Raw genomic sequence first — 27,203 nt, 5'->3', positions numbered from 1 at the left:
ATTGTTGTCCTATTCCATAAAATGTGCACCTCTTTATAAACTTTTTGTTGATCAACAGACTTTTTAATATCAAATGTAGATGAACTGATCTATCAAGTACAAGTAAGAATGTTTACTCCATCTACCATAATGCACCTGGTATGGCCAAGTTGACCTGAGGAGTGTGAACTGGATCTGGACATATGAATATCGTACATAGAAGAAAATGAAACAAGCTCCTGGTAATCAGAGTTTATTGTATAATGATGAGGTGGCAGGAGGTTAGTTGAGGTTTCACGAGTCGTCACATTTCAAAAACCGTCTAATAACTTTCTTTCAGAATTCCACCAAAATGTACTCGAGTAATAAATCCTGAACACTGTGGAAAACGTGAAGTGTTGCTTAATCAATACATATTTGCTGTGTCTACAAAGATGATTACTTCATAGGACACAAAGCCTCTCAAGTGCAAATGAGCCATGCAGAAATACAAGCAAAAGGAAAATACATGACAGGTGACTACAGATGGACTACAAACAAGACTCCTGAAGGAACCTGAGATGTAACAGGAGTCTCACTGTGCAAATCTAAGGCTTAGTGCGTAACATGACAGCCCTGGATACACTTCATCTGACAACTTCATTTCCAGCTGAGCATTAAATTATCATTTATTTCATCCTTTAAAAGCACAACTGGTTGATTTTCATAATGTAATAAGTAAAATGTTCAAATTGTTGAGTTCACTCTTGACTTCTTGAAACAATCACAACTTAAAGGTCCGGTGCATAAAACTTAGGATCTACCAAGACTCCAACACATAAGCACCTTAAAAGCCTCAACTTGTTATTCTTACTCTTCTTTTTGTAAAAATGAGATATAATGTGTCAATCAGACTGCGTTACACGTGCCGGTAGGTGTTTTTTGTAGACTGAATCAGGCTAGCTGTTTCCCTTGACTGCTGAATGCTCTCCATATCTACCGTACATGAGTACATATCAATCCATTTAGTTATTTAAACTCAAACTAAAAAAAGAAAACTTAACATCGGTTACATTATCATGAAACAAAGCAAGGCAGAATAATTCAAGCAGATGAGTGCCAGGTTCATCATATTTGGTCAACAGCTACCAGACAGAGGTGTGGTGGGTTAGTCAGTCTCTTCACAACAATGTTGAATTTGGCATCAGAGCCATGAGTGCAGCACCGTTTATGAGAGAGTCAAGGAGAAGCAGCCAAGTCATTGTGCCTCCTCTTTATAACTGAACCGTCTTCTTCCCCAGTGGCTCTCCGGTACCAGGAAGCCCTCCCTGGTCACCGGCTCCACTACCAGCTCCAGCACACTGGGTGGTTCAGGCACGGCCAGCTCTGTTATTCTAAAAAGATTAGAATATGCCCGGCCCACCAGCGACAGCTGACCTTCGGGGACTTGGGGAACGGGTCCTCTCAGCCGTCGCCAGTACACCCTGAAATGGCGCACAAGCTCAGGTGGGTAGTCCCAGCGCAGAGTGGCGTTGAGGTGCAGGTATGGGGAGGTGGAGTCTGGCGAGGTACCAGCACCATGCAGCCAAACCACATCATAAATGCACAAGCCCTTGACCTGCTCAGGGGGAAACTGCATACTGGCTACATCCAAGAGCTTGAACAGAGAGAGAGAGGAGGGTGCAAGTCATGTATGTGTTTAACTTGCATTGCAACTAGAATTTTATAAGGACAAATAAAGTGTCTCATCTCAATATGATATACAAGTAGTTTAGATATGATACAGTTTGTTTCAATTACCCCCAATTTCCCATAAAATTCCCATAAATTCCCATTAGTTACCATAAATTTCCATAACTGCCATGGTAAGTTTCCAATTTTTAACATTTCTTTCCCCAGCTTTATTTATTTAAACTTTACCTGAAATTTTCAAACCCTATTTATGAGCAACCTTTGATCCACCATGTGCGACGAGTGAACTTTAAGGGAAAAGCTGTCTCACCATGATCTCTCCCACCCTGCAGGTGAAAGGCGTGTCCTGAGGCACTCCATCCCTCTGGATGCTGAAACAAACTTCTCTGAGAGCACAGCCGCTCAGCTCCAGCTGTGAACATCTGCACACGGTGACATAGAAGGAGCAGAGACTTAGACAACCTCATCATGAAACACCATGTAGTTGTTGTTGTGAGAGTGCCTTACCTGACAGTCCAACCATTTGGATTCAGGTTTCCACACAGCTGAGAGAAGTGGCTCGCCAACTGGTCGCCCTCAGCCAGGAGTGCAGGAGACAGACTGGTAACTGAAGAGACACGCAAATGAGATAACTGAGTGAACACAACACCTTTACAATGAATAAGTATGAGGGTGTTTTCACTGAGCATCAACATCATGGAAGCTGATCCCTGAGTGTGACGTAGAAGGCACACAAGTGCTGTTTTTTTACTTGTGTTCCAAAATGTACATTCCTCTTCTCAGTCTGATGAACAACACCTGCTCATGAGATGTGATTATCGGCATTAACAACTCCCCTAAATTGCTCTATAAGGCTACACATTTTATTCACAGAAGAGCTGAGAATGAAAAGAAGCAGCAGCACCACCACCACAGTCCCATTCTGTGACTAAAGAAGAGAGTGGTTTTGACACAAAGTCAGATGCCAAAAAAAACTTATTGATAAAGCAAAGTCAAGAATGTTGCACCAGAAGCATCCTGGTTTTGTCTGTAGTTCGATGGTGTATTGACTAATTAGGTTGAGCAATGGGTGGACTTTGGTTCAGTTCATGTGGAGAGCAAAAGAGCCAGAACGCACTGGCCAAAATGCCATTTTGGAACCCTTCAGCTATAGTCTGATGATGATTTAGTTGTTAATTAGTTATAGTTCTGAAGTTATCTACATTCATATGTAGATTGAGATTAGCAGGAATGTGTCTTTCTTGTCATTTTGCTGTATCAAGATGCTAAGTTGGACTACAGAGGAAGTCTTGGCCTATCTGCTGGCTACACCATAAAAACATTGGCTCTGTATTAGCCTACTTTGTCACCAACCCCTCAAAAATAATTAACTGGAATAATTTAACTGGAAACTGAAACATGTTCCTTAAAACAGCCCTACGTGTAATAATAACTGTACTGAAATGATTACAGCAGGGGTAGACTCCAGTCGCCGGTGTCAATAACTCACGTTTAACGTCCTCTGCGTTCAGGTGTGTGCAAAGACTGGCGTCTGTCGTCTTCAGCTCCAGGGAAATCGTGATCCCAGCAGACGGCTTGTAGATGAGAGCCACCAGAGTCTTGGACGCCAGAGGAACATTGAGGGAGAAGACCCTGAGAGACACAGAACACACATGAACGTCACATGAGCTCTGACACTGGTGATGATGACACTGGTTTTCTGAACAGAAAACACACACACTTGGCACAAACTGGAGATGTGTGCGTGGCGGGGATGAGTCCTTCCAGCAGCAGCGAGCAGCCTCCGTTCCAGGCGTCCTCTGGGCAGCCGCGGCTCCTCAGCCAGCCCTGACCCTCCAGCTCCGTATGGTAGTACAAGGGCTGGATCTCCTGGGTGGACAGGTTGAACCAGCCCCTCTTTTCCTCTCGCTGCACACACACACACGAAACAAGACAGCATTGCACTAAACAATGACAGGTAGCAAACAGTAAATCTAAATCTGTGTTCCATAAGGTGATCCAGCACCAACGTTCAGGTCTGAAGACCAAATATTCCTCTTATGATTTGTCAACGTTTACCTGAGACAGCCTAAAAATAACATGCTGTATCATCATTTGCAAAAATCTGACTAATTGTGCTGGATAAATGAAGACCTCCCTGGTCCTGTTTTCTTCCATTCAAATGAGGCAGAACATAGACAGTTGTTTGTATTCTGGTGGCTCTGTGTGTCTCAGAAACACATCAATCTGCCACAAATCTGATGATTTTATCAACAAGAGCAAAGTGTCCTTTGGCAAGATACTGAAATTGCCAAATCCTGTTGGTGTGTGTGTGTGTGTGAGAGAGAGAGATATTAGTATCATTGTGAGAGTCTTTCCTTATGAGCAGCCTATATCATAACATAACCGTAACCTCCTTCATACCTGTCCTCTCCAGTAGAAAGCCTTTCCAAAGCCCTGGCAGAAGGAGGAGATGAAGGGGAGAGGTGAGGCTGGCCGATGGACGTACAGGTGGTCTGACAGAAGAGCCCAGAACCTGCACACACAGCAGACTGATGTTTGTTTCTTCTGCTTTCTAAGCTCATGGATAATGCGTGTGTGTGTGTGTGTGTGTGTGTGTGTGTGTGTATACTCTGTCAAGCTCACTTGTCCTGATTCTTTCGGAATTCCGTCTTATCATCGTGGGCCTCGTACACCCAGCCCGGAGCAAAGATGGCGGTAGAGAAGTTGTGCTTGCGAATGACCTCCAGTGCCTGGGGGAGGTGCGTACTGTCAAAGATGTGCGACGCTTCTTCATAAACAGACACACACGGTCATTCACAGCGTGTACCTTATTCGTTTCGAACATTCCTCCCACCACCTTGCCTCGGGCGAACACGTCCACCCCGATGTAGACGTCAGCCTTGCGGCCTTCTGCCCCGCTGTATCCCCCCATCCACTCCAGGTTCTGCTCTGTCCAGTTGTAGTTGGTGAAGATTCCGTCGCAAGCATCGAAAAACACCCTGTAACGGACACATTGAGATACAGTGTTGACTGACGGGTGAGAGGTCAAACTGTTCTGAAACTGACGTCTGACTGCCTCCACCTGTTGGACTCGTTGAGTTCATTTTGCCACTGTAGGTGACCCTTCTCAATCACGCTGTCGTACCACAGGACCAGGCTGCCGGGCATTCGCTCGTGCATCTGGTCTGTCAGGTAGCGCAGGAACAAAGGTGTGTTCTTCACCGCCACCTCCTGCGAGCAGAGGACAGCACACACATGGTCTGTTTGTATTACAGGACTGCAAAACACCATGATCTGCTGTCGAATCTACGGCCATGCATGACTCACGCTGAGGGTGTTCTCTATGTTAACCAGCCAGCCGTCGAAGCCGTAATAGTGGCTGATCTGGACTAGTTTATCAGCAACTGCCCGGTACGACTCCTCATCTTTTAGGAAGGCCTCGCACGTCACAGCTCCATCAGACCACTCTGTGATGAACGTCCCTGGAAAACAGGCAGGAGATTTATACTCAGTCATGAAGACAGAAACCAAATATCTTAGACATAAAACAATTATTAGGAGAGACTAAACTGGACCCGCTCCTGTCACATTTTGCCTCTTCGCTCACCAATAACGACGACTCCGTGTTTGTGTGCGGCGTTGGTCCACACAGCAGGAGGAATAGTCACCATCTTGTGTGTGAAGTAGTTGAAAATATCGATGTACTGCCAGTGGTAGAAAGCATATGGAGCCTCTGCATCTGTCCCCTGAACAAACCTTGACAACACAATAAAACAAGACGTGACTGCAGGGACAAGAAAAACAGTTCAGTTCAGGATTCAACAAGAGTCAACAATAAATCAACTACCTCCTGTGTTAACTGTCCGTAACTGAATGGGGTTGGCTAAGGCTAATAATGTTTCTGGTACATGGTGCAAAAAGTTTGAGAAACACTGATCTATAGTATCTGCAGTACACATTGTTCGTTACATCTTTTTTTAAATTCTTAAAACCTTCTAAGCGGCATTTAAAGAGAACTTGTTGCATTCACCAATTTCCTCTTAAGCTTGAGTAAAATTGCTGGGTGGTCCTGACCCCAACCCAATCCAACAGCTTTGGAATAAACTAGAACACTGGACCTGTGCTGGACCTCGGTGGTGCTCTGTTGTCTAAATGGGTACAAAACTCTGCAGCAGGTTCAGCGTCAGTCAGTTCAGTGGTCATGTAGGAGAGCTGTAGTGGGTTCTCCACATACATTGGACCATAATGTGTAGAATCAAGCAGTGAATGGTGATCAGTTTCTAAGTATGAGTGGTAAACTGGATCAGCAGTGAGCCCCCCCCCCCCATGTATTCAACAAAACACACATTTTCATTTCGCCCTTAGTCTGCATCCATACCTGTCGTCCAGGTAACCTCCCATCATGTCATGAGACACCAAGGTCCGACATGGAGAGCTGGCAAGAGGAGGTTCCCGACGTGCCAGAGAGACTGCCGCCACATTAAAGGGGTTTGCCTCGCTTCGTTTCCATGACAACAGCTCCCCCCATGTATTCAACAAAACACACATTTTCATTTCGCCCTTAGTCTGCATCCATACCTGTCGTCCAGGTAACCTCCCATCATGTCATGAGACACCAAGGTCCGACATGGAGAGCTGGCAAGAGGAGGTTCCCGACGTGCCAGAGAGACTGCCGCCACATTAAAGGGGTTTGCCTCGCTTCGTTTCCATGACAACAGCTCCTCCAAAGTTTCAAGACCACAGCTGATTGGTTCGGTGGTGTCGGCGTCATAATGTTTGGCTGAAAGTGAAAGGAAATATGAAGCAGAGTGAGACGGTTTGATCTGCAGCCGATGATTCAGACTCACAGGTAAACTCACCTGGTAGTGTTGAGGGCGTGTACTTGACGACTTCATGGACACCGTCTGAATCTTTGGGCTGATCCAAACATGACTCCAGCCTGGTGAAAGAAAGGGACACGTACCAAGGTGAGCACTAATCGGTCTATGGCTGTGGAGGAGAAAGTAACTTGGATGATGTCATCAGGGTTAGGTACGTTGTGTATAAGAGAAAGCCTGTGTTTTAAAGAGGTGTTAGAAGTATTAGTACATTACAAAAGTGCAGAAAGGTCGATTTCAGAACAATATATAAGATATTGTTGGAATATAATGATTGGTGAATGAATGTGTTCATCATACAGATGTTGCTCTCCACATAGTGTGCCATGTTGACCCGCCATGTTTATACAGTCATCCAGAACACATTAAATATTAAACACCGGCTCTAGATAAGGTGTTTGCTACTTTTCACACGTCTCATTGTTTCTTCTACTAAATCCACACACTGGACCTTTAAATGTGGTGGAGCGTAAGTATAAAGTAGCAGAAAATAATAGTAATAATGATGATAATAATAATAATAATAATAATAGATTGTATTTTTTTTATTATTATTATTATTTAGGACACCCAAGGTCACTTCACAAATGAAACAGATAAGAAAAGTATTAAAATAATAATAAGCAGTCACATGTCTAAATAAAAAGACGTAAATAAATCATTTAAAAAATAATAATAGTTTAATTTAAAAGAAATTGTTACATCTTACCCTAAAAAGTGTATTTATGTACAGTACTTAATGAATGCACTAACTTTTAACACTAAGATTCAAATATCCGTTTCTTTGATTATTAATAGGTTTTTTAAAAACTATCTGCCATAAATTCCCCAAGAATGCATAAGAAGTCTTCTCTAATCTAATCATAAACTCATTATCAAGTAGTAAACAATGTTTGAGAAAAATCCCTTTAGCTAGAACCACAATCCATCTATCAAGAACTGTAAAATAGTAATAATAGGAATATTGTTGATCATTTTCAGGCTGTTTCCCTTCTCTGAAGAGAAACTAATGAGTGGAAAAGTCAAGGGTTCCTTAATAACCATTAATAATTCATGTTGGAGGTGTCATTGATTATTTTGAAGCGGTGACTGAGGCTGCATCAGTATTTCACACCGTGCTCCTGGAGAACTCAAGTTGAACTAACTCTGCTGACATGTGAGAGAGAGAAACTGTCTGTAGTTACTGCAGTAACGTTGACGTTACAGTACCGGCTGCCTTCACTGCTCCTCTCCTTCACGGCCACATCGCCTTCATCTCCCTCAGCCTGTCGTTTCCTCCGCAGGGGAAGTTTGCCCGCGTCCATCTCATTGATCCGGACAGAGGAAGCACCGACACAAACAAACTGTGAGGAACGAGGAAACAGGAAGGCGCACCGCGCGCAGAGCAGAGGAGGACTTCCGGCGCCACTCTTTCAGAATAAAAGCATAATTCTATAGATTAAAACGATAAGAAGAAAAAAAAACTAAAGTAAAACAACAGTTTATTTTGTATGTCAGATACGTTACTTTATTCAAAACGTCATCCTACAATAATTACATTATAGTGTGCATTCGTATCGTGACGTAGCGTGTTCCCTTTTAAGGACACTGCTATGGACAAAGTTGCCCTTTTAACATGTTATATAATATAGAGTTTACTTTAGTGCCGACGTTGTTTATTTCCGTTGTTTATCTTAGAGGAATGAGTTAATTGCCCGTGAGAGGGTGGACTGAGGCCAGCTGGACAAAGAAACCAGTCTGTTGTTGTTGTGCGGACTCAGAGACTTTACAGGGAGGAGATGAGGCGCCAACAGGAAACACGGGAAGAAGAACAGCACGGGGCACGGAGGGAGGAAACGAAGATGGCGGCTGTAAATAACAGCCACAAAATACTGAGATATAGATGAATATAGAGATATAGATATAGATGAAGTTAGGTTTATTTAATGCTGTAACTAGAATTATATCATAGACAGATAAAAAACAATGCTGAATATATATATATATAAAAAAATAGTGTCCTACTTCAAGATTAAGTAATTCTGGAAACTCAAATTTATCAAAAGTCTTAAATTTTAATTGTTTGGAATTTCGCAACAGGTCCAAAAGCTGTTTGGGGGTAAATCTAAAAAGGTATATATAGTGTATATAACCTTTATCTGTTTTTTTCAAGTATATATATATAGTGTATATAACCTTTATCTGTTTTTTTCAAGTATATCTTTATAATTTTCAATTTTATTTTTTATGAGTCATTTATTACCCACCTTGTGTATACGAGCTGCTGTAACATGCAGATTTCCCTGGTCTTGTGTTAAAACAATTAAAATGCACCAGTTTTGTTTGTGAGGTGAGGTGTAATAGATCAAGTTGAAACACTGACAGGGTGTGAAGTGTCAGGTCAAGTAAAGGAGTTACGAAGTGATTGTGATGCATTTAGAGGTTAATCACAGCAACGAGCTAAGGTTTCAGTGTGATCACTGAAAGGAGTTTAATTGTTAGTTTCAGTGAAATCACTGAAAGCAGCCAAACTTTCATTATGTGCAGTATAAGTCCTGAGAGCAGCTGACTGGAAACTTCAAGCGGAAGCAATGATTTAAAAATCAGCTGGAAAACTCTGACCAGGGCCTTTGCCATATTTTGCGCATTTCGTGATCTCTGTAGTTTCTCTGTCATGCTAGGAAGGAGGTGAGGTGAGGGAGTTGCAATCAGCAACTACACTGCTAGACACCACTAAATCCTACACACCGATCCTGTCGAATGCAGGACTTTTTACATTGTATTAATGCGTTAACCTAAAGGATCTGACTTCACTTATGGACTGTATGATTATTATTAAAAGAAGACGGTATCCTGTCTCTGGATCATTGACTCGGGTACTGATCCTGTAACCCACATGATCCAGGAGTTCACATGCGATCACAAGGATATCAGGAGTCAGTCAGGCTGATCAGAAGAACCAGGCTATATAACCGTTTGTTTGTGTGTAACAGGGACTACAGCTGACGTTTCGGCTCCAATCCAGTGTTGTATAATGATAAATGCATGAACTTTGTACCTGGGAGATAATTCAGGGTGGGGCGAAAATATTGGTTCCTTCAACAGCCACAGAGCTGGTATTTTCACCTCTTTGTTAGGGCAGGGTATTGTATTTCTTTATGTTAAGGGGGGGAATCTAGGCCAAAAAATGGCTTTTTATCAAATTAAATATAAGATTCAGCATTGTCCCAACCACAATAAACTAGTGGAAGTGTGTATATTGTTAACATGACTCTGTTAAAAGCCAGAGTGAATGAATGATTTAATCAATCAAGGAAAAAGTAGGGCAGCAGAGTGCACAATCGATGTAATCAAATCAACGCTAATCCAAATCTATTGTTACTTTAATGATCAGTTACTTTGAGGTCCAGATGTTTCACAGATGTGGCCTAATATTAATATATGAATGGCTGTAGAGGGCTGAAGCTGTCTGCCTGCAGCTCTCCGCTCAGAGACTCTCTGTCAGCGTCCTCCCGCGTCATCACCCAGCAGGAAGTGATGTCAGACTCACCGAGCAGCTCACTGATCAGGATCCTAAACAGAGCAGAGAGGACAGACTGAACCTCCCCAAAATCCGTCTTCATCCGCGGACAATTCAACACCATCCTGATCAAAAACGTCGAGAGCATAAAGTTCACACTCTGAGCTTCACAACGAGCGGCGTATTGGCGCGATATGACGTCGGGAGGGTTTTAAAACAAGAGGCGAAAGATTGTGAGAGCCGACTGCATCCGGAAGGACACAATCCATCGCTCGGTGGAGGGTTTTTTTTTTAATCCCTCTAATTTCTCGAGTTTCTGCTCTTGAAACAAAACATCCAAACATTCAAACCTGAACATTTCTGGATAGTTTTTGGAGCTAGCGAGCGCGCTTGCTGGCCGACCACAGACCGCCGACCATGGAGTTAAGAGTGGGGAACAGATACAGACTGGGCAGGAAGATTGGAAGTGGATCCTTTGGAGACATCTACCTGGGTGAGAAATGCACTTCTTCTGTCTTGTTTTCCGTTTTTGTTTTGGTACACGAAAAGCTGGAAGAGCCGAGCAGCTTTTCATGTCGCCGCTTTTCCGGGCTGATCAGCTGTTCACTGTTTTAGTGTTAGCAACATTAGCCGCTAACCCCGAGCTAGCAGGCTAAACGCCTTCAAAAAAAGCGCCTGTCACCTTTTTGTAATAATGTCCAACACACGGTGTGTTTGTGTAATATGCTCGACCTGCGGTGGGACACTTTGTCTCCGTGCTGTCAAGTGAATGAACAGCTGAGCCGTGTTGACGGCAACAATGGACAGACTGACGGCTGCACTGCAGCTAAACCCTTTTATCAGCGCTGAGCTGAGCTAATGCTTGAGCTCACTCTCTGCCCTTTTATTCACTCGGAACCAGAACCAGTACTTTTACTGCCAGCAAGTGTTCACAAGCACAGGCTTTACTGTGAAGTCAGTGTTGAATGACATGTAACAGCAGCCTTTACTGCTCACTTTGCTCAGAGATGTAGCTCTCCACACCTTTATACGGTTTAATTTCACATTATCCAGACTTTATTCAGTCAGTAAACACGGTGTTAAACGCATGACAATGTATTTACTGTGGTCCTGGTGAGTTTCAGCTGGATTCTTTGACATGAAAATGGTTAATAAATTGTGCCAGAGGGGACATGTTCATTACTGGGCTTCTTGTCCAAAGTGCTATGAGCCCTGCCCTATTGATTGGCTAGTGTTTTTTTTTATAAATAATTGATTGCATAAAGACTGATGATAAATAATATTTACTCACCCCACAAGCAGAGTGGGTTGAGAATGACCACTAGCACAGATCACAGTGGCGGTGGTGGAAGGTGAAAACACAGATATGCAAACATCAGAATATGTGTATGAGCGTATTAAACGGCATCAGACATCATCTCCAGTGTGAGTTCTGTGTAATGCATCCTCTGCTGGCCATGTTCGACGTCCACAGCTCTTGGCAACGGCGTTAAAACATCTGATCGCGTTTCTGAGTTTAAGACTTGGTCATCTGAACAACAATAGAGAGGAGGCTGCATTATTAATGAAGGATTGTACCGGCTGTGGATTGACCACTACATCACTGACATCGAACCAACCCAGAGAAAACAATAAGTCCGACCACTCAGAACCGTGTGTGTGTATAAGTCATGATTATTGATGTGTATTACTGCTGTTAAACAGAGAATATTTTGCGTTCCAGGTAGTTATTATATGAAACTGTATCGTATAACGAGGCAGCACAGTGCAGGTTTTTCAAGTTGGCCTGCAGTGAAAGTGCTTCACCGTGTAATCGCGGCTGTAACGGTGACAGAATGAATCCAGTACACGTTTTAGGAGAGGCGGAAATCCACTCACACCGTGACACATCTCCTCTAGCGATCAGTTGATACGCAGATGACGCCGCAAACGAGAGACGGGCTCATTAGTGGACAGGAAATGACCCCAACGGCCGAAAACGTCCACGTTTACGTCCACGTAATCGCACAAAACATTTGAGCGTTACCCACTGCGTTTTGGCATCGCACCAGTTGTCGCCTGTTTCGGCCTAGCCTGGTTAGTCAAGTTCATGTAGCGTTGCCTACCTACGATGCAAATGAGAGCCTGGAGCGTTGAGGACGTTGTTTGTCTGTGTTGTCAGTGGAAACATTTCATACACGCCGACGGCATCGTCTGAATGTGTCCATTAGCAGAAAGGAGACAAAGCGAGTGCTTCTGCCCGCGGTGTTCAATCAGCTTCTCACTGCAGGGACACACAAAGTAATAATAATCAGAGAGACGTGTGCTCGGTGTAGAAAATACAGCATTTAAACATCTGCTCAAAGTGTTTTCTACACACTTTTTCTCTGCTGGACCAAAAACGTGAGCTACATACCGACCCATAAAGACTGTACTGCTACACCCCTGCTCATTAAGTGTCTTTTTAATTGCTGTGAAATTCCTCAGTGGTTAAAGTTTTATTTCCCTAAATACTGAAGTGTTTCTTTCAGTGACGTCAGCGCAGCAGGTCTGCTGACAGTTGTGGATTTCACAACTCGAGCAAGTTACAGGCTTTGGCCCGGCTGAAGTTCCTCATGAAAGATGGCGTCCCGATGTTTGGAGACCACGGATTGTTCTGTAGGTGGTCGTGCTTATGGATAACACATGTCTCCACATTTAATATTCAGCTCTAAGATGTGGTGTTTAGAAGAGGATGATCGTCAGCTATATTCTCCCATCAATCTGTATAAAGTAATCATCACTGTGCGCGGAGGCACACGGATGATCTCATATTGTGTCCGGGTAAGATGACACGCGGGCTAACCCCCCTGAGTAATCCTTGAAACTGAATGTTGGATGCATTAATGGATTAGTCATTTCCAGAGTGTTTTCCATTACCTGTTGATCGGACCGGCTTGTTCACTCCTGTCCTCCCTCTCTGATGACATGCACGCCATATACATTTGAATAAAGGTCAACCTGAAAGAGGAAATGCACAGGGAAGATAATAGTCTGACTGTATGTCCAGTCAGCAGCCAACATTAAAGGTAATTGTCCCACATTAAAGCTCTCACACAGCGTGTGAATGCTTCAATAACGCTGACAGTGTGCGAGCCGCCTGGCGTGCCGGGGACGTCTGGTGGCTTCTGCTGTTTGTTATTGGCAGGATGTGGACACGAGTTCTCGTACTCTCTGTGCTGTCAAACCCGACAGTGTCTAATCTTTGAGAAGTGACGGTGACTCATTGTAAACCTGCACACAAAGCAGCCAGTGGAGGGGGCTGGGTCAGAGCTGTAGATTTCCTGTTGTGTCATACGGCCGATGCTGATGCGCATGTTTGGTTCATGTTGAAACAAGCTACAGAAACCTGGTTGCTTTGTTTGTCATGGAGCGAACTCACTGACCTGAATTTTCCCTGTGACACAAAGTATGGAAAACTGGCATCAGACATCTTGTTTGATTTGTAATCTTGATCATTTCTGAATTAAATTTATGTTGAGCAAAGTTCTTGTATGTCTTTGTGTTTCATATCACTGTGGTAAAAATGGACTCTCTAGATGTGTATTTATTATGATTATATTACTTGTTATAGTCACCAACTTTGCTGACAGCCAAACATCAACATGGTCAACAACACAAGACATAGCAGCCAGCTGATATCACTGACTAGTCCAAAAGCAGTCAGCCCAGCTCAGCGCCTGTCTTTCAGCCTTTTATTTCACCAAGCTCTCGATAACGACTAAAGTCAGTCCCAGATTTACTCTTGTCCGGTGGCTTCTCCCTGTCTTTTTTTTTTTTTGGTGTGTGCTACTACATCCACGTCTCCATGGGACTTTTTGCCTCTGTCATTATATCTATAGAGGCTGATAAGCCCATTTACGTTGCCCAGCTCCTGTTCTGGCACGACACCGGCTCCCTGTCAGCATTCCCCCGTGCTCTGGGCTCTCAGCCCGGCTAACAAACTGAGCTAACATTAGCTACAGTTGGCAGCAGTTTAGTTCACTGTCCACCAGGAAACTCAAAACACATTTTCTGCATAAAATATGATCCAGTTTCACCAAAATCAGTCGAATAGTCGGTGGTGTGGGACTTAAAGTGCCGTAAAGTGTTCCCCACTTCTCAGAGGAGATTGTATTTGGAGCACAACAGTACGAAGAGTGAGAACAGAGACAGTGGTAACAGAATAGTTTTAATCTAACTCTCTCTTTTATAAAGTGTCAGTAGTTGGCAGCCCCCCTGCATTCTGAAGCCAGTACCATTTTTGGTCTGGTCTTCAAACCGTGGTGACGTGATACTTCACTGCTCCAGCCTGCTACCTGTTCGACTGGGACTTATGTAACAAAAACTTGGCTTGTGATGCCTCGGCAAACGAAACGGTTCCAGCAGTGTGTGCTGAAAGGGATGGGTCTACTTACATAAGCTAACATGAAACTGGAACAATAACAGAAGTGAAGACATGCTGAGACCTGCTGATGCATTCTGCTGCTGTGTGGTTCAGTGCTATGAAAAGTTATGGCATTTCTTGTGGTTATGAAGACGTCACCGCAGACAAAGACTTCCCTCAAACTTATGGAGTTGAGTAATCGTCTTTCTTAGCAAACTCTCTGTACGTTCGTCTCCATAGTTGCGCCCGAGGACACGTTGTACTACAGCAGCAGGCCGGTGTGACGCACTTCTTGAACCTTCACCTTCCTGAACCACAGTACCCACAGCTTCCACTGTGAACTTCTCTACACTGTCTGTGGACAGCGGCTCATCTGTTTGCTCACACCTCCCCACAGAACGCTGTCTCAGTGTTTGAGAACTGTTAGCATTGTTTGGCTGGTGACATAATGTCGTCCTCCTCGCTGTGTGAAGTGACACCTCAGGATGTGTTTGAGTTTCTACAGTGACAATACACATTGAATGCCTCAGGCCACGAGATGGTATATATCTATATATAGAGAGAAAGAAAGAAAGAAAGAAAGAAAGAAAGAGCTTTGAGTACAAGGGATTGTGCATTGTATTATTTGCATGTACACACTTGTTGTTCCAAGTATTATATATCATGATAAAATCACCTGCATATAGACACATGCGCCACAGATTTGTCATCTGTTGGCCAGGTGACAAATCTGATTGTGACTCGTCCGGTTTCTTTCCTGGGCTGCATGAAACTCGAGGTCCAGAGGGAGGCAGCTCACTGAACCTGTTTGGACACGGTTTAGCTAGTGTTGGCTAACAACGATACATAAGCCGACACAAACACGCGGATGAATCTCGATTTGCGAACTACGAATGAGGTATTTTATTGGTCTTGTGGCGTCAGGAATCGGACAGCGCTCTCGTGTTTTATATTGGTGTAGAAATCACCTGAACCATCTCTTTGCTGTGTTAATGAGGCAGATCTGTGGCTAATTATCCCGTCATTTCACCCGCCACGATCCCCACGACTCAACATCAGACGGCAAGCGGGTCTTTACTCGGGCTTCCAACTGACGTGGTTAAAGCCGATGGGAGTAACGTTTGAGAGACAGCCACGTTCATGACTTTTCAACACCCGGCCGGATGCATTTCAAACCTCCACCACCATGGCATTTGAATCCACCCTGGTTACATCTGCACGCTTCCCTGATTGGTCCAAGGTTGCATGACATGACTCGGCGTGAACGCACTCTGTAGTTTCTCTCTGCTGCTGCTGCTGTTGTTGTTGGTGAAACCACGGTAGAGGGACGTGTCTCAACATGTTTCACCATCAGTACGGCTCCAGATAAAAACACATACACCACATATGTACACACACACGCTAACCACCTCCCCTCTCTGAGGAGATCAGCGGGGGGCTGCATTCCCCCGAGAAAATGTGTCCAGGCAAATCACATTCCTGTGCAACCGAGTCTCTGCAGGCGTGTTCACTGTTGTTGTTCCTGATTGATTGATTTTTTTAATTTTTTTAATTTTTTTTTTATGGGTCAGCACAGAACCAGAACAACAAGTCATAAAGTGAAATATTTGACTATGTAAAGTATGGGCTGATAAATCATCACCACGGCTGCCGTCTGACAAGCAATCCTGAGCCCGTTTCGCAACTTGTAATGACTTTCTTTTCACTAAGCGCCTCTTCCTGAGCAATCATTCGACAGCGGGGACAAAGAGCATTTCCACCCCACTTGTCTCACTTCTGTGGAGACACAAAATGTCCTCCCTGGAAGTGGATGGAACGTTTTGGATGTGGGTGACCCCTTTTTTTTTTAAAAGTCACTAAGCAGACTTGATTGGGATATTGATTTGGCCGGAGGCACGTCAATGCCATTTGATTTGGCTGATCTTTAGCAGAGCTGCTGTTTGCCTGCATGGGACCCCGACACACAGGCCGCTCTTCTTTTTCTTTTCCTCAAACTGAGTCATGGCCCTAACACCGGGCCTCACCCTGCTGACTGCTGCTCGATCCCGCCCCGATGACCTCACACAGGGAAATCAATGATACTTTATTGGCGCGGCTGTTAGCCAACACGATTTAACCACTGCCCGTATGAGACTGTGTGTGTGTGTGAGAGAGGGAAATGGGATTACGTAACCCGGTGTCCAGTTGCTGTGCTTATGTGGAGAGAACTGGAGCCCGTGACCATATTTAAGAAGTTTCTCCGTCCACAGAGTGCTCTCAGATAAACACTTTCCAAAGTATTCTTGTCTGTTAAAGCAGTTGCATGAAAACTTGATGTTAGCCCAGAGGAATTTAACTCCACATGCAAGTAGACACATGAAAGCAGAAGAGAAAACACCCAAACAGACCTTTAGCCACACGATGCATGCCTATGTTTGTTCTGTCGCCAGCAGCTAATAACACGTGCTCCCCATACAAACAGTCTGTTATCGACACATGTAAACAGCTCCACAGAGTCGCCGCCGATGATCAGTCAACTCTGGTAAACACGTGTCTCCGCGCAGCTGACCTCTGTCTTTTGTCTCCCTTGTCCAGGTACCGACATCTCCGTCGGAGAGGAGGTGGCCATCAAGTTGGAATGCGTGAAGACCAAACACCCGCAGCTCCACATAGAGAGCAAAATCTACAAGATGATGCAGGGCGGAGGTACTGTATGCACACACACCCATGCACATAAACACATAATCAAACATCCATTCCCCATTGTGAATCATTAGCTAGAGGTCAGATGACAGACTGAAAAACTGTGGCGAGGTGTATTCAGTCTTGTTTTGAAGCTGAACTGTAAATGGTGACCTGGAAGAACCTGTTTGACTTAACCCTCCACGTTCAACATGCCGGCATGTTATTTACTGTGACTTCTGTCTTACAACACACATTGATTAATGTCATGTTTAGCAGGTATAATAATTAGCGTGTTCATCTGTCGTCTAAAACATTTCTGTGTATTTCTCCGGATGAGTTGTCACCAAAAAAAACATCCAATCAGAGCGGAGCATGTAAACGTGGCGCTCGACTCTAAACCAAGGGCCAACCTGTGCTAAAAACTGTGACTCCTCAAATGTCCAGCTTCCCTCTGTTGTCTGCTGAGGTCATGTCCCGTCTTCATAGCTGACGGTCGAGGTGGACGTACAGGACACACTCTGTCTCCGTCAGCGCAACTATGCACACACATGAGTTTGTATTTTTGTTCCAGCACAGGAGGATTTATTGGGGCATGGTGTCTAACCCAGACGGTGGGATGTATATAAATAGCTAATGCAGTGTGTGTGTGCGTGCGCGGTGTTAGCTGCTGAGCAGCATTTTGTTGCGGTTTGCCTGTAGAAGGAAATGCCAGATGGCCTCTTCGCCTTGGCAACGTCAGCTCATTACCAGCTACTAGTAAAGCAGCTGGCCTCTGCTGTAACACTCCTAATGCATGTGTGTGTGTAGAGGCATGAATATATCACATATCAACCATTTTTGGTCTCTGCTGTAGCATTCCACAATTATTCCTGCTCACGATGCTGTCACTGGAGCTTTTGAACGAGGATTTGCTGGGAAGCATTGGGAGTGTTGCGCACCATCAACACGTTCAGATGAATCCTGAAAAGTCCAATATGTACTGAAAAGACAAACCGAAATGCTAAATTCAGATAAAACATTAATAAATGAATGTTTCATGTTGAGGTTGCTCCTCTCTCACAGGATCAATAAAAAAACATTCAGTGTTCTCAAATGACTTTGATGTGTTGAAACATAATGGTGGACACAATGAGTGATGGGTCTTAATCACAGTACAGTGTTAGAGCGTTAGAGCTGCAACTCCTGATTGTTTTCATTATTTCATTCATTTATGTTTTTCCATTGATGATGTGATAAGTGCCTTTGTTTCAAGTCAACTTTATTGTCGACGCTGTCATACGTATAGTCTTTACAGAGAACTGAAGAAACGTTTCCCTCATATGGTATATGGTGCAAATATAAAATATATATGCAAGTTTAAAGAGATCTAAGGAAGAATGAAACATGCAGCAAATATAAAAAGATACTCCCGGTGCAGGTATACAGTCTAAACAAAATGCATACAGTGTAATCTCTTAAACAGTTTGGTCAGCAGTTGACTGTTTTTCCAACTACACGTCAGATGGATACATTTCCTCTTTGACATTTTGCTTGGAAAAATTCCGAATTTTTCTCTCAGTTGGCTCAAATGAGCCGAGCGACGCCTGGCTGCTCAAACAGGCCACCTGTCAATCAAAACCACCACGCTGTTGATTTAATTTAACGTGAAGCCTTGATATCACGTGAACGGATGACTTCAATAGAAATTCCGACTTGGTACACTCGTCATGATCAGGGGAGTTAGCTATAGAGACCAAAACGTGTTTAATTCTGCTTTTAACATGGAGGGTGAAATATTCTGTAGCCAGCCTCAAGCAGCTGCTCGAGGAATTTCACTTTGTAGCACTTCTGCATTGGATTTATTTGCTATAGGCTGGTTTAGGCACTGAAGAGACCCTGCAAGAATCACACTTCTTCAAGAATGTCAAAGTTTTGGACTGTTTTCCAGAGGTCTCATACACACCTGCCCAGATAATAGACACATCATCATCACATCAAATATTGTGTCTAAATCCTGCAAAGAGTTGATCAGTCAAATAATGAATCAGTACTAAATGTAATCTTCTCTCCTCTCTTGTTTTCCAGTGGGTATCCCGACGATAAAGTGGTGCGGGGCCGAGGGCGACTACAACGTGATGGTGATGGAGCTGCTGGGGCCCAGCCTGGAGGACCTGTTCAACTTCTGCTCTCGGAAGTTCAGCCTGAAGACGGTGCTGCTGCTGGCTGACCAGATGGTGAGAGGAAGAGAAACAAAGGGGAAGAGGAAGGGGGCGGGTGTAAGCTGGAAGTCAGCAGCCACAGGGCCTGTGCACATGCTGGTTTAGTTGTTGTATTTTTAACTCGAGCGTACTGTTGTTACTCTCTTAGCACTCTTGACAAATGTGTGAGGCGTGAACGTGACCATCACTGGATCTCAACACCTTCCAAGATCAGCTGTTAGAGAAGAAGCACGCAGACAGTTTGGAAATGTACTTTCTAATGTCTTTCCTGAATGACTGGAGTGCTAACTACATTTGAAGCTCTCCGATTGGCTCTTTCCAACCACAGCACTCTCTGGCACTTGTGTCTGACATCAGATCCTCTCTCTCTCTCTCTTGCCCGTCTAGATCAGCCGCATCGAATACATCCACTCCAAGAACTTCATCCACAGAGACGTGAAGCCCGACAACTTCCTGATGGGGCTGGGCAAGAAGGGCAACCTGGTCTACATCATCGACTTCGGCCTGGCCAAGAAGTACCGCGACGCTCGCACACACCAGCACATCCCCTACCGCGAGAACAAGAACCTGACTGGCACCGCCCGCTACGCCTCCATAAACACACATCTGGGCATCGGTAAGACTTGTTCTTGTAGCGTCCATGGAATCCAGCCTCATGTCATACGCACACGCACGCACGCACACACCTGGCTGCTGGTCTGACTCTGTCCTCTTTGTGTCTACAGAACAGTCCAGACGAGACGACCTGGAGTCGCTGGGCTACGTCCTCATGTACTTCAACCTGGGTTCTCTGCCCTGGCAAGGCCTCAAAGCCGCCACCAAGAGGCAGAAGTACGAACGCATCAGCGAGAAGAAAATGTCCACCCCAATTGAAGTCCTGTGCAAAGGCTACCCATGTACGTCTAACCACTCACTCACTCACCATTATCAACGTCGATCCAGTGCTTGTGTCTTTGTTGAAACCTGTGTGCGTGACCTTTACCGTCCTCTTCAACAGCCGAGTTCGCCACCTACCTGAACTTCTGCCGCTCTCTTCGGTTCGACGACAAGCCCGACTACTCGTACCTCCGCCAGCTCTTCAGGAACCTCTTCCACAGACAGGGCTTCTCCTACGACTACGTGTTCGACTGGAACATGCTCAAATTCGTAAGTCTCGTCGAGTCACACACTCACTTTTTTATTTGTGTCGCCTTCAAAGTCGGCCACTGCAGCATTTGTTTGCTTTCACAGTTGATTGGGTGGATTTAATCTGCAGCTGGAACATGAGCAGTCTCACTGACCTCATCGCAGCTGTAAACGAATTATCTCATGTGTCTGATGTGGTCGACAGATACAGCACTGTTCACTGAAATGAATATTTCCAGGAAAACTCGATCTGATATCACGTACCACGCTGCCTCTGCTTGTGGCGAAGAAACCTTGAGCCAAACATGACGACAAGTTTGATGTCTCAAGCACATATTTCAAATCTAGGTGCTTAATTTCTCACCTAAAGAACTATACCTCTAATTTTCCAGGGAAAGTGTGTGTGTGTGTGTGCTGTCAGTTGACACACACACACACACACACACACACAAATTGTCTGTCCAATCACTTGCCTGCAAACTGTTTCCTACTTCTACCAGCCTTAGCTTCAGGATATGTGCTAAATAAACAGGCAGTGCACACATTATATTCTGACAATAGTTTGGCTGCATATCATTATAAAGTTTGGGTGTGTATTTATATTTATCCTTTTAAGGACAAAGTCTGTGTTTAATTTAAGCCAGATCCAGTGGGCCTCTAACTGGACAAACTCGTTGTAAATGACTTGTTTGAGCCGGATGAACACCACCTGTTCACGAGGCGTTTGTTGGTGAGGCTTCACTATCTGCACCCGTAAATGTAAATGTGTCCGTTGAGCGTCCTTTTGTGGAAACAAAACTGAGACCGAGCCGTTAAAAAGAGACATTGACGCGGCTGAAAAGGATCTTTTGTCAGAGCTGCTCTTTTGGAGAGCTCGCAGGCTCTCCTCTTTACAAACGGGAGTGTTTGAGCGTCAGCGTGTTTGGACCTGCTCAGCCAGATGTTGATAGCTGGGCTGGCGCTGTGGTAACTGGCAAAACGGAAACAAACCGTAACCTTTGCGTGCGTGTGTTATGTCAGGGTGCCAACAGGGCCGTGGAAGACGCAGAGAGGGAGCGTCGGGAGCGGGAGGAGAGGCTGAGGCACAGCAGGAACCCCGGGGCCAGGGGCATGGCCTCCGCCTCAGGGAGAGCCAGGGCAACTCAGGAAGTCGCAGCCCCCTCACCGCTCAACCCCGCCGCACACACAGGTCAGCACACACACACACACACACACACATTTTTAACAGGGAAAAACTCTTTAAAGTAGTAAAACATGAATTCATCTGATGAAAATAATTGTTTGTCTTCAGGTTTGGAGAAGGAGAGGAAGGTGAGCATGCGTCTTCATCGCGGAGCACCGGTCAACATCTCCTCGTCAGACCTGACGGGACGCCAGGACACATCCCGCATGTCCACCTCACAGGTAAACACACACAGATGAACTGTTTGGTGCAACTCTGGTGTAACTAGAGTTTCATCTGAGCAGGAAAAGAAAAGTTTTTTTTTGGCTAGACAAATAAAACCAGCCGTTCAGTGAGTAATGGAAAGCAAACATGAAATAAGTCGTCTGTGCTCAATTAACACAACAAATATTGACCCGTCGACAAAAAAGGAAGCATATTCATATCAGAAGCCCACAGTACGTATCAGCATGACACCGATCAGCAAAGGACAAAGCACTTCTGTTTTCACTCGTACCAGATGTTTGCTTGTTCCTCTTTTCTGTTTTCCATAGAAAATGAATCACTGACGTGAAGCAGAACTGTCTGACTGACGGTAAACACGACTTTAAAGGGCGTCTGCTGTCGTCCTGCTGATAAAGTCGATCTGAGCTCGTCCCAGCGGTGTACAGTGGTCCCTCGTTTATCGCGAGGGATACGTTCTAAAAATAACCCGCAATAAACGAAGTAATCAGCTTTATTTTTTAGAATTATTATACATGTTTTAAGGCCGTAAAACCCCTAACCACACACTTATACTGTTTTCTCAGACGGATGAAGACACATGAACATTTTCTCACATTTCTCTCTTTTTTAAACACTCTCAAACTTTAAACATTCGCAGATTTAACAAAAATACAATACTGTATTAGTAAATGAAACCAAAGATCAAAACCTGTTTTCAAGCCCAAACATTTTTAACAAATTTAATTTTAATGATCAATCTACGAGGTTTGACACATAAGAAATTATTACCAGTAACTCACGTGCATTTCACAGTTCCTCTGACGGTGCCTCTTTGTACTGGCGCAAACATACAGTACTTCAGAGTTACACTCTTCTAGCGATTGAACATTTATGTAAATCTGACTAGCCGAACACATTTTGTACAGTACTCCCATAGCTAATCAGGACGCCGAACACAATGCACATTCATACTGTACAGTACACTGTAAAAAAAAGCATGCAAAATTACACTAAAAAAAATCCACGAAACAGCGAGGCCGCAAAAGGTGAACCGCGTTATAGCGAGGGACAACTGTAATGAAGTCCTTTGTTCTCGACTGTCCTGTAGACCTAGTGCTCCCCCAGGAGGTCAAAGAGTGTAATAGTTAATCAAAATACCACCGGGCATGGCTGCTATGTGTTCCAGTTGTGCCTGCAGCCACCGGCCGTTTTAGACAGTGTTAATAACCCCAGCAGAAGTGCTGTGGTGTGCTTCAGAGCGGCTCTGTGCTCCACCCTGCGGAGAATACGTGGCTGTTCTGATTTGACAGACACCGCGACCAACCAGCACAGAGCACATTGAAGTGGCCGGAAGTCAGACACACAAACAGCACAGAGAATCCGGTCGGTTGTCAAAATAAACTCCCCTGTGCAAACATCTGCTTGTGTATGAACCAAGGAAAAAGGACCAAATCTACCTGCTCTGCCTCCGAGCCACAGCCGGCCAGGGACTTAGTGGGGTCTAGGCCTAACCCTCTTTATTCAGTCTTGAGATTAATAGTATTTGTGGTGTGTATGTTTACTTATCATAAGGCCAGCTGAAAGGTGTTGTCCTAGTGAGACAGTTACTTTTCTATCTGCATCTTCGTGTCTCAACAGAGCTGCAAAGTTCACCATCTAACCTCTGCTGCTGTCCTCATTAACAACCCAAATCCTGTTAATTAACCGCTCCGTCCATTACACATATATAACCGTTACTGAGCTGCCTGTCCGAAGGTTCTAACGTTAAAGCTGAGTTCACACACATCTACAGTGTGTTCATCTCGGTGGTGTGAAGCAACATTGACCCAAATACAGAGAAATATGAATGTCGTGCGGTGTTGACATCGTTGGGGGTGCACAAAGCGTTGCCGGGGTTACTGAGGCTGATCCACACAGCTCAACAGTATGTCAGAAACGACAGTTTAAACAGTAATAACAAGCTGCGTTCCATTTTCTGTGATAGTTTGACGGTATGGTGAGAGAGAGACTCGCTTCAACACACCCTCAGGGGATTAATTTCCTGATTGCATGACGTTACATGTTATTCTCCACACTCTGCTCTCACTGCAGAACGAGTAGGATTCTCCTCAAAAGCAGTCATTACTGTGTGACTCTGTGTTCTGGACATTTCTGGGCGTCAGCTTTGGGCAGTGGGTGTGTAGCCCTCAGCCAATAACAGCTCGCGCAGTGTTGAGGGTGGGACTGTAAAACTGTAGACCTGAGGGGGGGAAGTGAGATTAATGTGTCAGCGAGGTATGCTGAGTGGGAGTTTTCAGTGTCAGAGAGGTGTCTGTGACTCTGGAGCAGAGGAGGGTCTGTCCAGGGTCACATTTAAACCAGCTGCACAAATACAACATGTATCTCTGATCCAGATGTTACATATGTAAACTCTTCTTCTTCTCTTGTCCTCTGCAGGCTCTGTCCCGCGTCACACCCAGCGGCCTCCAGTCTGCAGCTCCACGGTGAAACCCCTCCACCCAGCTGTTGCACCATGGAGGCCTCAACATGCAGCACACACACACACACACAAACACACTCACACACACTCTTACTCAAACACACACATATAAACACTCACACACACACAGGACTGTTAATCGACACAGAGGACTCTACCAACCATCGCGCAAGAGTCTGGCTGCACTCTTGTTCACTTGACCGAGGAAGAGGAGTGCGTCCGTGTAGCAGCCTCCTTCTCACACGAAGATGTGGAAACACTCCTCCTCCTCCACCTCCTTACTGTTGATGAAGCCATGGATTCACTTTTTTTTTTAACTTTGGTTTTACTTTACTCTTTTTGTTCTTTAGCATTAAAACTTCTGTGACACCAGCTCCACTGGTCAGACTTCCCGAGTGTGTTTAGCTGGACAAAATAGTGTGGGACTCTTTTTTTTTTTTTTTTTTAATTGTGAAAGCAGGAAGACACGTGATCCGTTGCGGAATTGTTAAAGGACGGTGTCTTGAAAGAGTCCTTCATTTTTTTTTTGTTTCTGTAGGTGTTTTAGGTTTAAATGTAACATAGATCGGGGGAGGGGGACAACCCCCCCTCCTTTGTTTTAAAAATGGGACAAAAGGACTTGTAACGTTCTATTTTCAAAGCTTGTCCCGTAGTATGAATTTGTCCTCCTCAGGTGCGTCGGATCCCAGATGTTAGAGTAAATCCAAAACCATGCAGCACCTCTTTCTCTTTCTCTCTCTCTCTCTCTGTCTCTCTCTGTCTCTCTCTCTGTCTCTCTCTCTCTCTCTCTCTGTCTCTCTCTCTGTCTCTCTCTCTCTCTCTGTGTGTGTGTCTTCAGGTCGTGACTGCAGCGTGCTGCTCGGGGAAAGCTGTGAATGGAACAGTGATCTGTCCACATTGAATGGGTGACATGTTGTTTTTAATCCCGGTGATGCATAGTGACGTGGTTTTTGTGTGCGTGTGGGTGTTTGTGCGTTTCCGTGCTAGGCTTAAATGGGTGGGGGATGAAAACATACTCTTTTTTTTGTTTGTTTTGTTTAGTTTTTTTTACTCCTTTGCCTCCTAAACCTCTCTCGAGACCATCCAAACCGCTTCAGGTTTTCATTTTTCTACGTGGACCTCCTCTAACGCTCACCTGTCCTACCGACAAATTTCCTGTCTAGATGTTCCTCAACACAAAAATCACCTTCACAGGCGCTTCAGTCTTTCCCAGTCTAACGATGCTTCTTTTCACCATGTATTGTTTGTTTTTCTTGCGGGATTCTAACACACGACACAACAAACAGATCTGTATCGAGTCCATTACGTGTAGCCTTACGTCATTTCGTATTGAGAATGTGCCATTACACAACGTTTTCCTACACTAGCGCACACCTAAACTTCGTCCATGTTATCTGACAGTTTTAAGGCACACTTGGAGAGGACCACTCGGCCCGTTGTAGAATGTCTTCTGGAGCTCTGGAAAAGCTTTAAAAGACGAGCTGAGTCGAGTTGCATTATGGGGGATGTAGGGTTCAGTGTTTTTCGAACCCCCTTCTAAAAACACTGGATCATATCTTGAGCTTTGTTGCCTCGTTTGGACCATTCTTCTTCTTTACTCTGTTTTCTGTCCTTCGTGGAAATGCAGAACAGTTTGTGCTCCACATTTAAGTTATACATTTTCAAACTGTGAAAGGTCGGAGATACAAGGGACAAAACAAAACCGCCTGGTTCTGCTGAACTGTGCCTGTTACGTTAAACCGGCACAGTCCAGTTGAACCAGTTCTCGATCCGCCGAGCGATGTGAGAGTCCGGATAGAAACTGGACCGGAGGGCTCCAACTTCAATTAAAAGTGAGGAGGTTTTTGGAGAGCTCTGGACTAGAGATCACACAGAGTCCCAGCAGTACTGGAGCTGCGAGCCTCACGTGGCTCTTTTTCAGTGACTCGAAGTCCTCCCAACAAGAGGAGACACGATCGGAGCGGCCGTTCAGCCGAGCTGACCGCTGAAACCCTGCAGATTTTGAAGTAGAAAAATTCTCTATGTGGTAGACTGGTTACAAAGTGTTGTAGTTAAAGGGGGACGGGGTCGTAGTGGTTATTAGTACATGTTTGTTCTGTTGTTGTGTGTAGGATGCGAGCCGATGTACGGCTTCGGATGATGACAGTGTACGGAGTGACTGGGAACGCCTCCTAACTCCAGTAGACTTCCTGCTCAGGCAGACTTTTTTTTTTTTAAATATACTTCACCTGTGGGCTTGAAAAACAAACAAAAAAGTGACGGATTAACTCGTTTGTCTCACTGATGATGATGGCTATGATAAAGTACACTTTACTCTCAGTTCTTATTTTGTCTGCTTTTAACTGTGCAGTGGAGATGGTGCTCATGTCCCACAATGCATCTCTTACTGTGGATTCATGGGAAATCTTTCTTTCCACTCCAACCTTAAGAGTTTTGCTCCTCATTTGTAATGCCACTGTATTTGTGTATTTTAAAATTGTGTAAATAAATTAATAAGTACTTGTAGATGTTGTTTTTATTGACTGGTTTGCATGTTAGTTCATAGATTTTAACGATAATCTAGTTAGAAATCCTCCTCTGGGGACCATGAATATTACGTTATCATTCTGCAGACCTGGACCTGTGCACATACATGACTAACCAAATCCCGAATCCATTACAGACCTGCTGGTGTTGAAGTTGTAGTAGTTATTGTACACCCTGTCTGTAGACTGCAACCCACTTCACATGTGACTGATGTGACAGAGAAAGATGGGCAGCAGTAGCCCAGTCTGTAGGTTTGGAGGATGGACTGGTAGCTGGAGCGCTTCACCTTCGGGGCACTGCCGGGGTAACCTTGAGCAAGTTACCGAACCCTTAACTGCCTATTCTGTTCTTATAATAAAAAAATATAGGTACAGTATATAATACACCCCGACCATCCACTTCATTAGGTACACTTGTGCAGTCACATGTAAT

The 27,203-nt window shown here is 44.6% G+C and overlaps 2 protein-coding genes across 3 annotated transcripts; one reads left to right on the top strand and one right to left on the bottom strand.

Annotated features, from left to right (window-relative positions):
• Nucleotides 1-216: 216 nt before the first annotated feature.
• On the bottom strand, nt 217-7,915 carry engase (endo-beta-N-acetylglucosaminidase). Of its 2 annotated transcripts, XM_010751060.3 has the most exons (14): nt 7,719-7,915; nt 6,492-6,571; nt 6,211-6,412; nt 5,240-5,388; nt 4,960-5,114; nt 4,715-4,863; nt 4,460-4,631; nt 4,276-4,382; nt 4,054-4,165; nt 3,371-3,558; nt 3,140-3,282; nt 2,158-2,257; nt 1,961-2,072; nt 217-1,615 (listed from the first exon to the last, which is right to left on the bottom strand). In XM_010751060.3, exons 1-14 carry the CDS (start codon nt 7,811-7,813, stop codon nt 1,217-1,219), a joined length of 2,163 nt encoding a protein of 720 aa, XP_010749362.3. In that variant the 5' UTR covers nt 7,814-7,915; the 3' UTR covers nt 217-1,216. The 2 variants fall into 2 exon arrangements, with proteins under 2 accessions (XP_010749362.3, XP_027141567.1); XM_027285766.1 differs by lacking the exons at nt 6,211-6,412; nt 6,492-6,571; nt 7,719-7,915 and adding an exon at nt 6,011-6,148.
• Nucleotides 7,916-10,008: 2,093 nt separating this feature from the next.
• csnk1da (casein kinase 1, delta a) lies at nt 10,009-26,750 on the top strand. The gene is made up of 9 exons (XM_010751059.3): nt 10,009-10,501; nt 16,967-17,077; nt 19,121-19,269; nt 19,642-19,870; nt 19,980-20,150; nt 20,252-20,400; nt 21,400-21,568; nt 21,671-21,783; nt 24,203-26,750. Exons 1-9 carry the CDS (start codon nt 10,426-10,428, stop codon nt 24,251-24,253), a joined length of 1,218 nt encoding a protein of 405 aa, XP_010749361.1. The 5' UTR covers nt 10,009-10,425; the 3' UTR covers nt 24,254-26,750.
• The last annotated feature ends 453 nt before the right edge of the window (nt 26,751-27,203 follow it).

This window comes from Larimichthys crocea, chromosome XII, assembly GCF_000972845.2.
Source record: "Larimichthys crocea isolate SSNF chromosome XII, L_crocea_2.0, whole genome shotgun sequence".
NCBI lineage: Eukaryota > Metazoa > Chordata > Actinopteri > Sciaenidae > Larimichthys > Larimichthys crocea.
The sequence above is the reverse complement of the archived record's forward strand: the minus strand, read 5'-3'. Positions and strand labels throughout refer to the sequence as shown.